The sequence below is a fragment of the Lycium barbarum genome, chromosome 10, assembly GCF_019175385.1.
Source record: "Lycium barbarum isolate Lr01 chromosome 10, ASM1917538v2, whole genome shotgun sequence".
Taxonomy (NCBI): Eukaryota; Viridiplantae; Streptophyta; class Magnoliopsida; order Solanales; family Solanaceae; genus Lycium; species Lycium barbarum.
This window is the reverse complement of record NC_083346.1, coordinates 26,444,020-26,458,409: the sequence shown is the minus strand read 5'-3', so window position 1 is coordinate 26,458,409 and position 14,390 is coordinate 26,444,020. Positions and strand designations below refer to the sequence as shown.

Here is a 14,390-nt window from a genome sequence, read left to right as displayed (position 1 = left end):
GGACCGAATCCGGTGGGGATTACCTACGTATCTCACCGAGGGAAATCAGGTCGAATCGTAGTTCTAGTTACATGAAGATAATGTTTTTGGGATTTTCTATTACAAGAGACCGGACCCGATGTGGGTTGCCTACGTATCCTACCGTGGGAAGTCAGGTCAGCGTAGTTCTTTACAATAGAAATGATAATTACAACGGAAAAGAAAAAGCTAGCTTAGATGTCTTCAGATGTAGTACTTCTTGATCGAGTCTGAGTTGATGGGCTTCGTGCTCACTTTACCATCCATTTCTGCCAAAATCAATGCTCCTCCTGAAAGCACTCGATGAACCACGTATGGACCTTTCCAATTTGGTGTGAATTTCCCTTTAGCTTTGTCCTGATGAGGAAATATTCGCTTTAAAACCAATTGCCCTGGTTCGAATTTCCTAGGCCTTACTCTTTTGTTAAATGCCTTGGATATCCTGTTCTGATAAAGCTGACCGTGACAGACAGCGTCCATCCTTTTCTCATCAATGAGCATCAACTGTTCGTGTCTACTACGTATCCATTCTGCATTGTCCAAACCAACATCTTGGATAATCCTAAGAGAAGGTATCTCTACTTCTGCGGGTATCACAGCTTCGGAACCATAGACCAGCATATAGGGAGTTGCTCCTGTAGATGTTCTAGCAGTGGTACGGTAACCAAGCAAAGCATATGGAAAATTTTCATGCCACTGCTTGTGACTGTCTGTTATGTTCCTTAAGATCTTCTTGATGTTCTTATTTGCTGCCTCGACTGCTCTATTCATCTGTGGTCGATAAGCTGTGGAATTTCGGTGGGCGATCCTAAACTTTTCACATGTCTCTCTCATAAGATCGCTGTTGAGATTGGCCGCATTATCTATGATAATTGACTCTGGGATCCCAAATCGGCAAACTATATTGTTGCGAACAAAATCTGCTACCACCTTCTTTGTTACTGCCTTGTACGTTGAAGCTTGGACCTATTTAGTGAAATAATCGATGGCCACCAGGATGAAACGATGTCCATTTGATGCGGGCGGTTCGATAGGTCCAATCATATCTATACCCCAAGCGGCGAACGACCAAGGGGAGCCCATTACATTGAGCTCATTTGGGGGAACTCGAATGAAATCTCCGTGAACCTGACATTGATGGAACTTTTGTACATAGCGAATGCTGTCTCTTTCCATAGTCATCCAAAAGTATCCTGCTTGCAGAATCTTCTTTGCCAAAGTGAATTCGTTCATGTGGGGTCCACACATCTTAGCAATCCCAGATCTGAAGTCCTCCTATATAGGATTTCTCCGTTAAGGAAGAAGTGATTTTCCATTCTCCTCAAGGTCCGCTTCTGTTTGTTAGTTGCATTTTCCGGATATTCTCTCGTCTCAAGAAACTTTTTAATGTCGTAGTACCATGGCTGGCCATCCAATTCCTCATCGACATGGATACAATATGCTTGCTGATATTGTATTTCTACCTTGATAGGGTCGATGTAATTCTTGTCCGGATGTTGAATCATTGATGACAATGTCGCAAGGGCATCAGCAAACTCATTTTGGATTCGAGGCACATGCTTGAAGTCAATCTCTCTGAACTGCTTGTACAACACCTTCACGCTATGTAAGTATGGAAGAATTTTGACATTCTTGGTGGTCCATTCTCCTAGTACCTGATGAACTAATAGGTCAGAATCGCCCATTACCAAAATTTCTTTGATGTTCATATCAACTGCCATCCTAAGCCCGAGAATGCAAGCTTCGTATTCCGCCATATTATTCGTGTAGGGAAATCTGATCTCTGCCGAGATAGGGTAGTGCTGACCCGTCTCGGAAACCAAAACTGCTCCTAGTCCGAATCCTTTGAAATTTGACGCTCCGTCAAAGAACATCCCCCATCCTGAATAAGGCTCTGAAATATCATCCCCTGCGAACGGTACCTCCTCATCAGGAAAATAGGTTGTAAGCGGCTTGTATTCATTGTCTACAGGGTTCTCTGCAAGGTGATCCGCCAAGGCCTGTCCCTTGATGGCCTTCTGAGTTATGTACACGATGTCAAACTCACTTAACAAGATTTGCCATTTTGCTAATTTCCCGGTGGGCATCGGCTTTTGGAAGATGTATTTGAGTGGATCCATCATTGAGATCAAGTACGTGGTGTACACCGATAAGTAGTGCCTCAACCTTTGTGCGATCTAAGTCAAAGCGCAGCATGTGCGTTCCAACAAAGTGTACCTAGCCTCGTACGGTGTGATTTTCTTGCTTAGGTAGTAAATGGCTTGCTTCTTTTTCCCTGTCTCATCGTGTTGTCCTAATACACATCCAAACGCACCTTCCAATACGGACAAGTACAGTAATAGAGGTTTTCCCGGTTCTGGCGGGACTAATACGGGTGGACTGGACAAGTACTCTTTGATTTTGTCAAAGGCTTTCTGACAATCTTCTGTCCATTTTGTGGTAGCATCTTTCTTCAGCAGCTTAAATATGGGTTCACAAATCACCGTCAAATGTGCGATGAATCGACTAATGTAATTGAGCCTTCTGAGGAAACTCATTACATCTTTCCTGCTCTTCGGGGGAGGCAAGTCTTGGATTGCCTTGATTTTTGAAGGATCCAACTCTATACCTTTTCTGCTAACAATGAATCCCAATAATTTCCCAGCAGGAACTCCAAACGCACATTTTGCCGGATTCAACTTCAAGTTGTACCTCTGCAATCGTTCAAAGAATTTCCTTAGGTCAGCAAAATGATCTGAACTCCTTAGAGATTTGATAATGACATCGTCCACGTAGACTTCGATCTCCTTATGAATCATATCATGGAATAAATTAGTCATGGCCTTAATGTAGGTCGCACCAACATTCTTGAGGCCAGATGGCATCACTCGGTAGCAGTACACTCCCCATGGAATGGTAAATGCCATTTTTTCTGCATCATCCTCATGCATCAAAATCTGATGATATCCTGCAAAGCAATCGACAAATGATTGCAACTCATGTTTTGCACAGTTATCGCTGAGTATGTGGATGTTTGGAAGGGGGAAGTCATCCTTAGGACTAGCTTTGTTGAGATCCCGATAATCCACACATATCCTGATTTTTCCATCCTTCTTGGGAACGGGCACAATGTTGCCCAACCAGGAAGGGTAGTTTGTAACCCTTACGACATTTGCTTCAATATGCTTAGTGACTTCCTCTTTGATTGTTAAACTCAAATCGGGCTTGAATTTCTTTCGCTTTTGCTTGATCGGCGGGCGGGTGGGATCAGTTGGTAGCCTATGAGAGACGATGTCGGTGCTCAGCCCGGGCATATCGTCGTAGGACCAAGCAAATACGTCGACATACTGCTTAAGCAATTCCAACAGTTCTTGCTTCCGTTCAGCTTCTAAGTGTATGCTGATCCGGGTTTCCTTCACTGTCTCGTCGTCTCCTAAATTAACTATCTCAGTTTCCTCCAAGTTCGGTTTCTTTTGATTCTCGAGTTTCTCGATCTCTTGCGGAAGATTCTCAGGCATCATGCTTTCGTCGTATTCTTCGTAATCTTGTTCGCCGTTTGTACTTTGCTCAACAGTTTCGTTACATGTCATAATCATAGAATGAATATTTTTACTAGTTTGAGTGCTGAAAAAGAAAAGCGAGTATAAGTAAGATATGATATTTTAATAGAAAAATAAAAACTCATTTTCATTAAAGAAGCATTCAATGCTTTTAAAGGAAGAGGCGGATGAAAAAAGAGCGCATGCATGATTCAAGCCTCAATTGATCATGCTATTTTGAAAACAAACTACAATTCCACACTACCAAGACTCCCGGCGAACCAAGGATGGGCTGACAGTCCAATTCTGCAAGGTCTCTCCTGGTTCGGCATCACGATTAGTCGGTGTCTCGGCATCTACTTTAGTCTCCCCATAATACTCCTCGATCATTGTCACGAACAGGTTCTCCATTCCTTCTATGATATCTTCATCGACTTTCAGCACAATCATCTGACCATGGACAGGAACTTGCTCTGGCACAAAGATCCCCTTGGTGCCGCTAGTTTCTCCAAACATAGGATCATACCCGAGCCCAAAAGTACCCTTCTGCTGCTTCAGTTGGATTGGTTCAATTAGGCCATCAGATTTTGGGCCTAACCCGGACTTTGGCTGGTAGCCGTACTTCAACATCTCTGACGCTACCATCTTTGCCGCGCTTGACATCTTCATTTCATCAAATCCCGCCATTTCATCTATTTTTACAGCTTGCATGATTTCCACAGCATGAAAGGTAGATCCATCTAACTCTCCCATTTCTTCAATAACCGGAATAGAGCGTTCAGAATAGACGGGGTGACTAAGTTCCCCCTGAACTACGAATTGCTCCCAACCCCATTCGAATTTCAAACACTGATGTAAAGTGGAAGGAACGGCTCCAGCCATGTGGACCCATGGTCTTCCTAACAACAAGTTGTAAGTTGACGATATGTCCATCACTTGAAAAAGGACCGGGAACTCCATAGGCCCGATCTGCAAATGTAGACAGATTTCTCCAATGACGCCTCTTTGTGTCCCGTCAAAAGCTCGAACCTTCATACGACTTTCTTTCATTTCTCCCGTGTCCACCTTCAAATTTCTCAGGGTGTTGAGAGGGCAAATGTTACACCTTGAACCTCCATCGATAAGTACCCTAGATACAAACTTATCCCCGCACCTCACGGTGATGTGAAGTGCTTTGTTGTGTTCTGTTCCTTCTGGTGGAAGTTTATCATTGCGGAAAGAAATCTTGTTTGCTTCAACCATTTGCCCGATCGTTGTGGCCAATGTTTCACTCGTCGTCTCATTCGATATGCTTGCTCCACTCAACACCTTAACTAAAGCATCCTTGTGGGCTTCAGAACTCATCAACAAGGACATGATCGATATTTAGGCGGGTGTCTTCTTCATCTGTTCCTCGACTGAATAATCTTTAGTTTGCATCTTCTTCCAGAATTCTGCTGCCTCGACATCAGTAATATTTCTCCTTTGATGGTGCTCTTTGCCTGAACATCCTCTGTTTAAATCCTCCAGGACATAACATCTTCCTGACCTTGTCATTCCATGAGCGACTGCGGTTTCCATCATCTTAGCCTTCCCTTTCAATTGATAGTCCCATGGGACTGCCCTGGTATCATAATCGTGTTTTCTTGCTACAACAGTGGTCACCACGAAATTTGGTTGGTATGTCTGAACAGTTACCGGTGCCTTCAACTGTACCGTGATGATGGGAATAGTTGGGGATGTTGCGATAAATGCCTCAGTGTTTCCAACGGGCGCAATGGTTCCCTCCAAGTCATATTCCTCATCAAATGATATCATATTAACTGCCCGATTTCCATGGTTTGGTAGCGGGTTGTTTCTCACATTCGGGGGCGCTGTAGTGCATTGAATTGCTCCACTCTTGATTAAAGCTTCAACTTGGTTTTTCAAACCAAAGCACTCCTCGGTGTCATGTCCCTGAATTCCTGAATGATATGCGCAACGTTTATTCCCATCAAAGTTTCGAGGAATTGGATCCGGGATTCTCCCTTCAATTGGTTGCAACAATCCTGCTGTCCTCAACCTTTCAAATAACCGGGATAAAGGCTTGGCTATGGGGGTATAGGTTCGGGTATTTCTGACTTCGGGAGTTGGGCGAGGTCTTGGGGCATATGGTGGTCTATTTTGGTGGACGGGTGCTTGGATAGGGGTGTAAGGTTTTGGAGGGTTTTGGTAAGTGGGGGCTCGTGGTGGGTTGTAATGTGGTTGGGCGTTATAAGCTGGGTGTGGGACATAAGGGGCATGAGCAAAGATTTGGGGGTTTGTGGGGTATGGGCGAGATGATTCTCCTCGCCGGTAGTAAGGTGTGATATTGGATATGTCCTCCTTCTTTTTCTTAATTCCGCTAATGGAACCTGACTGTATGGCTTTGCTTGCGGCTTGTAGCGTAGCCATTGATTGAATCTTTCTAGACTTGATTCCTTCTTCCAAAAAGTCTCCCATTTTGACCAAATCCGCGAACTTTTGGCCCATTGATCCCATCATCTTTTCAAAGTAGATGCCTTCCTGAGCTCGAATGAAATACTTGCTGAGCTCGCTTTCGTCCAATGGGGGCATAACTCGGGCAGCCTCCATTCTCCAACGTCTTGCGTAATCTTGGAATGATTCAGTCGCCTTCTTTTGTATGTTGCTCAGAGAAAACCTGTCTGGTGTGATCTCAGTGTTAAATCCAAAGCGATTCATGAAATCCCCAGCCATATTCTGCCAGTCGATCCATTTGCGAGGATCTTGGCGAGTATACCAAGTGAGCGCCTCTCCTGACAAACTTCTAATAAATAATTTCATCCTGAATTTCTCGTTCCTTCCTACTCCTACTAACTTGTTGCAGTAGGCCCTCAAATGTGCATGGGGATCACTTGTCCCATCAAAAATATCGAACTTAGGAGGTTTGTACCCTACTGGTATGCCAATATCCGAGTGTATGCATAGATCATCATAATCCAAACTCTCACTTCCCCGAGTGACTCGCATGTTCCTCATTTCTTTCCTTAGACTGTGCAGCTGGTTAATGATTGATTCATCTTCTCCTATCTTGGCATCTCTCTCCATTTCTGCGTATTGATCCACCTCGAACGGGACCCTGACTGTGATAGGAGAGGTAAAGGTTAGAGCCCCAGCTGCATATACCGGTGGCACATATTGCTCGCGGAAAGTGTCAACGTGTGCCCCTGGTATGTGCTGCACGGTGGGGTAAGTGGGTGCAGTAGTAGTTTAGGTTGATGTTGGGTTTTGTGAAGTATGGGTGTAGTCGGGGACGTAAGGGGTTTGTTTATGCATATTTGGTACATTCGCGGGAGTGACCGGAGGTAGGTTGGAAAAGGAAAGGGGTATTGGAGGTGGACGTGTAGATGGAGGGAAGTGTTCTGGAACCGGCGAATCCAAAGATGGAAAGTGAGGTGGATTTGGGAAAGCAGTCACAGTGAGATGGGTTAGGTCCCGAACTTGGCACAACTTTCCTTTTAGTTCGTCAAGTTGTAGCTTTAGCAAAGCGATCTCTTCTTCATGCTCAGATTAATCCTCTCTGTCGAGCTTTCTGGATTTTCATTTGTTATGGAAAGGTTAGCAGTTGGGTTGACTTCGTTGGTGATAGTCATTTTTCCCTTAGACCTCAAATTGTAGTGTGACTCGGCCAGTTTGAAGATCAACACAAATCAACCTCTGTTGGGGGGATAAAATTAAAATAAAAACAATTAGAAAACAAAAGGTTAGTCCGGGAAACTTTAGAACGAGTATAGTAACACATTTGATCACATAATTACGTCAAGTCAACGTGCAAACAAGCGTGTCATAATTGTGGAGCCTCGTTTTTGCCAGAGGTAAGCCTGCGTTACACATAAGTTGATGATGATGATCCTTTTTTGACACATTCTGTGATTTTTAAGAACAAACATAACTTCCATTCCAACAAAATATAGCTCGAGAGCTTACAAGGAGAGGCCTATGGCAGCCTGAAACGATAAAACACCAAAAGGGATGGCCATAAAGGCATACAAAAGGAATGGGTCGATGGAAATTTGAAATGGAAATGCAATGGGTGGCCACGAGGGCGTACAAGGGGATTGGGCCATATGACACTCTTTTGGAATGTAAATAAAACAAAAAAGGGGGAAAGAAAATAGCTAGGGCCATGTCGGGCCGTCATTGTCATCCCCATAATATGCTGGATCATAATCGGGCCCTGGGTCGTACTTAGGTTCTTTCTCTGGGTCTGTCTCTATCTCCCAACCTGCCTCCGGATCATACTCAGGTCCCTCCTCCATACCATGTACTGTGGGCCTGCACTTGGACTGCACCTCCGGTTCCTCCTCTGAATATTCTGCTGGAGTGTACTTAGGTGATTTCTCCGGTTCTACCTCCGTTACAAGATAACGCTCTAATTCCCACTCTGGATCTTCTTCCGGATCCTCTTTCATCGGTTCATCTGGCTCTGTCGGTTCTTTTTCGGGATCCTCTTCCATCTCATCTTTCGGCTCCACCAGATCTTCCTCTTCTACTAGTTGTATCAGATAGTTTACTGAACCCGGAAATACCTTCCTGTACATATTATTATTGACGTTCATGAAAGGCAATATCTCAACTGCAAGCCAAACGGCTACATCATCGTCCGTGAGCCCATTGAATCCGTCCTCGGTTGGCAAAAGTGTCAGGCCTCCCATATTATACCAGGCGTAATACTCGGGTGTGCACCAACTCTCGTCACCCATACCAATTGTGATCATGTTCAGCCATTCTCTTTGTAGAATTCTCACTCGTGCTACTGGAACCACCCTATCATAGTTACCTTCATGCAGTGCCATGTGGGACCAGACTGGGACATCTTGTGTAACTCCAAACTGCCTCAGGACCCTAAGAGGCGCATACGGTTGAATCCCGTCCAACCCGACCAACTCAACGAAGTACAGATTTGCAGTTCTTACCAAAGGTCTCCCTGATAGCCAGGGGTATTTCCACTGAATAACATCTCCCGTGAGCTGAGCCAAGAATGCGCACCACTCCTCTTCTCCTGTAGGTTCAGGCCAGTACCTCATTTTTTCCGTATAGCTCTGAATTCTGCTGCGAGCATCTATGCAGTAATCTATGATTGGGGGGAAGGGGGGGGGGGGGGGGGGGGCGAGTATAGAAGTGTTCCGTGGCCCATAACTGCAGCAAGAGATTACACCCCTCGAAAAAGTTATGCCCTCTTGAAAAAGCTGATAGAGCTCGGAGCATCTCCGCGAGGATCATAGGGACCAATGTCAATTCATCCGGTCCCGAGAAGATATTCATAACAAGTGGCAAAAGGTTAATATTGATTCGGTAGGCTCTCTTTGGGAAAACCAAGACCCCCAACAAGGCTATGGCGAAGACTCGTGGCCGCATTTTCTCGCACCTTCTGCGGTCACATGCAAACTCATCCCGATATCGATCAAAGTTTTCTCGACGCCCAAATCTCTGAAAAAGGAAGTCAAACTTCACTCGATCATTTTCCACGTTCCTCAAGACCGGGTAAACATTAAATCTCAAAATGCGCAAGAATTTCTCTCCCGATATGAAGGATGGTGACACTGGCATTCTTCCCTTAAATGTTAAGTCTGTGAATCCACAAACTTTCTCTAAAGTAGGGGTTATCTAAAAATCCAAAAAATTGAAGGTTACACTGGCGGGATCCCAAAATTCTAGCAGCCGCTTGGTGAGAGTTTTGTTAGCTTGGATACCCATTAGTGACATTAACGACCCTAGATGTTGTCGAACTTCTTGTCCGTGTGCCACTTTTATGTTCCTCGACCAAGTTTGCAAGTCGTGAGGAGATGAGACTATCATTTGGATATTTGGTAGGTTTTGGTTAATTTCTATCTGAAAAAGAAGGGTAAAGGTTATGATAAGCATTGTTTGTAAAAAAAAAAAATCATCTTGTGTCTCTTAAGGATCATTTCATCAATTCACATAAAGGATTATGTCATTCAGGTTTCAAACCTTTGACAAAATGGTGGATTCCTAATTTGCAGCGACAATACCTTGGATTGTCCTGCCTAAGGTGTATGCAGCATGACTTATTTTTTCTAGAATAAGATTTTTTCCTAAGAATTTCGGAGTGGGACTGAATGTCTGCGAGAAGGTAAGTAGTAAACTACCGTACCGACTCTGAAATTAGAGAATCCAAAGAAGGGGTGGAGGTGTGTCAGACAACACCTCGCGTGAACCACAGTGTGTGTAAGTGTACGGCCAAAGACTCGATAGAAAGTGCAATGACATTATAAGGAAAGCAGTAACAAATAGTGTTTTCTCAAGCAAATAAGGAGCACAAGTTTGGCTCTGGCTTGCGTCCTTTCAAATATAGCAATGTGGCAACTCACAAATAACAGGTGATAAAATAAATAAACAAATATCCCATGAATATCTACTTCTTAAACTAAGTCTACTAAAGTCAAAACCTAAGCTATGATACCCAGCAGAGTCGCCATTCTGTCATGCCCTATTTTTAACGGGTTAAAACTAGTTCACAACTTATGACTATATTTCCTCTGGTTTTGTAAATTTTCAGAGTCGCCACCTAATTTTAGGAAATATTAGGAAACCATTTATAAAAAAGTAAACTCCATTTTTAGTCTTTGAAACCTATGAGATTCTAGATAAGAGTTTTATTTACCCCGGGGGGAAGGTGTTAAGCATCCCTCAGAGCCTATCCGAGGACAATCTTTAAACTTAGCTTAATTAATACTAGAGGGGGATTATCTAATTATTATCACCTATTTAATGAATTACGGAAAAGAAATTACTCTCTCAAAACTTTTTATATAAAAAGGGTTTTTAACGTAATTGTAACTATGTGAGTAAACGTATATATATAAAGGAAGTAGTTAATGCTAATGTGTGCATGAGGAAAATATGTATGACATTTATTTTATATGAGAATAATAAGTGTCATATGGAACAAGGAGTTGTATATTTTTATAAGAAAAATAATCTACATATGTGATAGTATATCCTAGGTGAATACTTAAAAAATAGTTATGATGACACGATAATACTATATGTGTACATATAATGAAAATACGACTAAGGGAATTAATAAAAAATAAGATAGTACAGGTATGGTATGCGCGTATGAAAATAGTATGTTGGTACACCCATAATAAAGGAAAGCAATTAAGACAAGATGTAAAATTATATGTATTAGAAATATATGTATTGTCTTCAAAAGGGTTCGTATGTATATTTTAGAAGATGAGGTATAATATAATTGTTGTATATAATGTATAATAAAGATAAGTATTTATAATATAATGCACATACGTATGCATGTGATGAGAAAATGATTAGAGGCATTTAAAGTAAGAATAGTATACATACATGTAAAATAGGATCTTTGTATATAAAGTAGAGTGTATACCTTGTAGTTTTTGAAAATACTTGGACCACTATACTTGGGTCCTAATATCGTTTCCTTGTATTAAACTTGCGAAATTTGGGTCTGCTCATGTTAGCATTAAATAAAAATGATTGCCCATGAAATATGCATCTTACCTTTTTGAAACCCCTATTTAGATCGCTAATTTTTATTAAAACGGATTTAAATGGAAACGTTAGTTCGATGAGCAATGAACTTAAAAAGGATTTGTTTTTTAGGTAATTTCCTTTAGTTGGAAATCATTTTTTAACCTGAAAGCGCATAGACAAAAGCTGAAAATATTGGCGATTATTATCCAAGCGGAGAGGAAAAGTAGTGACTAAATTTACCATCATACTTAACTATTTTTCCATAAGTTCCCGCACAAGCGAGAAACAAATGTGCTACAAATACAATCCATAAAAATGTTAGTCAAGAATATAAACATGTATATACATGATAACACGAAGACACGAAGACACGAAATTTAAAGAGAGGAAGGAAGACGGGACGCTAGACATGAGCAATTAAATCTTGCAACTGGTTGTTCTCTGATATGGGCAGAATCCGGAGTTACCATAACTCCAAATGCTCCCAAGGTTCCTCATGAAAAAGAAAAAATAAAGATAAGGATTAGAAATAATTCTCAACAAGGAAAAAGAAGTCTATATAACTTTAATTTGTTTCATTTGTTTTGGAAGATTATCACAACTTAGTTAAGTTAACACAATCATGCAAGGCTCAAGATTTAGAGTCTAAAAATAGGTGAGCACATAGTACAACTTCTTGTTCCAAGTTGATGACTTATTTAATCATTTCTTCTCAAAAATAAAAAAAGGGGTTAAGGCAAAGCATATTTAGAACTGACCAAGCAAGTTGAAAGTCCAAACATTTTCTTCATTACTGGTGTTTTAAGAACACACTGGACATGATTCATTTTGATCTAAAACATATTAGTACTTTAACATCCAAATGGACATTGTTTAGGCCAAACACATATCAAAGAAAAGAAAGGACTGAACAAGTCTCATGAGAGAATATCTAAACCTACAATTAATCATTTGAGACTAAAAAGGAGATCTGAAACTGAGTATACTTCAGGCCACATAGTCAAAATAGGCTTCCAGGTTTTCAATGGGTCAGAACAAAAACAAAGGACCTTTACCACTCAATCAGAGAACTGAATTGGAAAGACCAAAAATAATCATGCTGGAAAACTAAAAATGTAATTCGTGGAAAGGAAAGGAGAATTACAACCTTAACACATAGAGTTTAACTATACTAACTTATTTTATGGAATACCAAACAGAATATGATTCATGCTAAAACTTAATAAGGCTAACAACTTAGGTAAACAATCAAACAATTTCAGAACCAAACCCTTCTTGAGAGAAAGAAAAAAAACATGAACTGATTTGCCAATACAGATTCTAGAGGAAAGAACATTCATGTACTTCTAAGTAAAGCAACCAGACCAAATGTTCACCTTATACTATCGAGAAAAAAAAAATTAGGCTAAATATAGATATATCAAACAACTTTGTCCCTTGTGTGATTCAAAAAAAATAATCTTGGTGGCATATAATCCCTTTATTCCGATGAACACTAAATGAGACATATTTCATCTGAAGGGGCTCAATAACCTCTAAACCAATATTCTTAATTCATTTTTAGCTATTTCACATACTAATTGAAATGAAAGACAGATCCAAGACTGGGACATAACTCATGCCTATTTCATGCTCTTAAGCCTCAATCTCAAACTTAGAATGATCACATTAGGTTAACAAGCATTGAGGGATAGGACATAGGCATTGAACCAAGTTTAAGGACCAATGATAGAGCAAGGGAGGGATGAACAACATAAGGTATACTCACATGAGTATTCCTTTTCCCTTGAAACCATTTTCTATTCAACTAACCCCAAACTATAACAAAATACAGAATTGCAAACTCTATATCAATATTTGACCAAACAGAATAAGACTATGGGGAACTAATATAAATAACATTGTCAATGGGACTAAGACCTAAGACTGCTTTACCTCAAAAAGGGAGATCAACCTCGAAAATTATTTCAACAAACAAGCTATACTTAATCTGATCTTGAGCTACATAAATAAGTAAATAGTTACATATTGAGATTTTAAAGTCAATTACTCCCTAGAACTGGAACAGATTTTAAGTTCAAACTTATCTCTTATCCTTACTATACTTAATGTGACTGAACAACCTCAGCCAACACATAGTCACTCATATCATGGGGTCACAGTCTTGTTAGCAGCTTATATTATACCAGTATACACCCCAAAACACCTATCTCAAACCTTGTAATTAACATTACATAAACTAATCCAACCAAAACTGAAACAGTTAAACAAAGAAACATACTTAACACCTATCAATATAAAATGAAGGCAGGAATCAACAAGAAGGGACTTTAAGAATTACCTTCTTCGTGACAGCGAGCTGAGGCTAGTGTCGTCGTCGAGTCTCCGAATCCACTCGGAATAGTTTTTGTTGTTGCGACTAGTAAAAAAAAACTGAAGCCTAAGTATTTTCTCTGAACTTTGTGAAAGTGAAGGGTTTTTTTCCGATTGATCTCTACCCCTAGAGGGGCTGTATTTATAGCTGAAAAATGGGTCATTTCACCAGCTGAAATTCGAAATTCGAATTTAAAGAAAAGAAGGGGAAAAGTGACGGTTTTATGAGAATTGTTGGAAAAGAGGAGAAAAGTTATGAAAGGAAGTGATGAGACTTATCTTTTCAGAGATGGTATCAGTTATTGGAGCCGTTAGGGATAGAATCCGGCGGATTCTTGCTTGTATCCATTGAATCAAGGAAACGAGCTTGGAACTTGGGGTTCATCTTTCTCCTTTTACAGAGATTGAGAATAAGGAAAAGGTTAGAGGAGACGGCTGGATGTGATACGAGTGGCAGTGGTGTCGGCACCGCCTTTTAACCACGGGTCCGTCGGCGTTTTGCAGGTGAAGTGATGGGGGGGGGGGGGGGTGACAGGGTGGCGGCGATGGGGTGGGTTGAAGAGAGAGGAGAGGAGCGTTTGGTTAGGGGGCTGTTTAGTTAGTATAGTTAGTTGCTGAATAATGGGTTGGGGACTTAGTTGATTTAGTTGTAGGGGTTTGTTGGGCTGGGTCGGGTCGGCAACGTTTTGGGCTGGGGCGGTTCGGGTTGGTGAGGAATTGGGCTGAACGTTTTTGGGCCACAGATTTTGTAGGATAGGAGGAAAGGGAATTGACCCAATACTATGTAGGTGAATGATTTAATTTCTCATCCCTTTTTCTTTAATCAATTAATTAAAATATGCTTCTTTGTCCTAATTAATTCCCAAAAATGTACACCTATAAAAATTGCAAGTATGAGTATTTAATATACGTATTTAGTTTTAAAATAGAGTAAAAGATGATTGATATAGTAATGAATAGGATTAAAGGGAAAATGCCATATAGAAT

The 14,390-nt window shown here is 41.0% G+C and overlaps 3 protein-coding genes across 4 annotated transcripts; all 3 read right to left on the bottom strand.

Moving 5' to 3' along the window:
* Positions 1-222: 222 nt before the first annotated feature.
* On the bottom strand, positions 223-1,251 carry LOC132612871 (uncharacterized). Its single transcript, XM_060326949.1, has 2 exons — positions 1,105-1,251; positions 223-984 (listed from the first exon to the last, which is right to left on the bottom strand). The coding sequence occupies exons 1-2, from the start codon at positions 1,249-1,251 to the stop codon at positions 223-225; spliced, it is 909 nt and encodes a 302-aa protein (XP_060182932.1).
* A 3,650-nt stretch (positions 1,252-4,901) lies between these two features.
* Positions 4,902-6,602, bottom strand: LOC132612870 (uncharacterized). The gene has a single exon (XM_060326948.1). It carries the CDS (start codon positions 6,600-6,602, stop codon positions 4,902-4,904), a length of 1,701 nt encoding a protein of 566 aa, XP_060182931.1.
* Positions 6,603-7,216: 614 nt separating this feature from the next.
* LOC132614466 (uncharacterized) lies at positions 7,217-13,969 on the bottom strand. 2 transcript variants are annotated; one of them, XM_060328919.1, is made up of 2 exons: positions 13,372-13,969; positions 7,217-9,386 (listed from the first exon to the last, which is right to left on the bottom strand). In XM_060328919.1, exon 2 carries the CDS (start codon positions 8,579-8,581, stop codon positions 7,673-7,675), a length of 909 nt encoding a protein of 302 aa, XP_060184902.1. In that variant the 5' UTR covers positions 8,582-9,386; positions 13,372-13,969; the 3' UTR covers positions 7,217-7,672. The 2 variants fall into 2 exon arrangements, 1 of the variants encoding a protein (XP_060184902.1); XR_009572310.1 differs by lacking the exon at positions 7,217-9,386 and adding an exon at positions 11,244-11,523.
* Positions 13,970-14,390: the final 421 nt, after the last annotated feature.

Coding starts and splice junctions, on each gene's coding strand:
- LOC132612870 (XM_060326948.1), bottom strand. CDS start 6,602: ATGGAGAGAGATGCCAAGATAGGAGAAGATGAATCAATCATTAACCAG.
- LOC132612871 (XM_060326949.1), bottom strand. CDS start 1,251: ATGAACGAATTCACTTTGGCAAAGAAGATTCTGCAAGCAGGATACTTT. Junction 985..1,104: donor TTCCCCCAAATGAGCTCAAT/GTAATGGGCTCC, acceptor TTCACTAAATAG/GTCCAAGCTTCAACGTACAA.
- LOC132614466 (XM_060328919.1), bottom strand. CDS start 8,581: ATGAGGTACTGGCCTGAACCTACAGGAGAAGAGGAGTGGTGCGCATTC.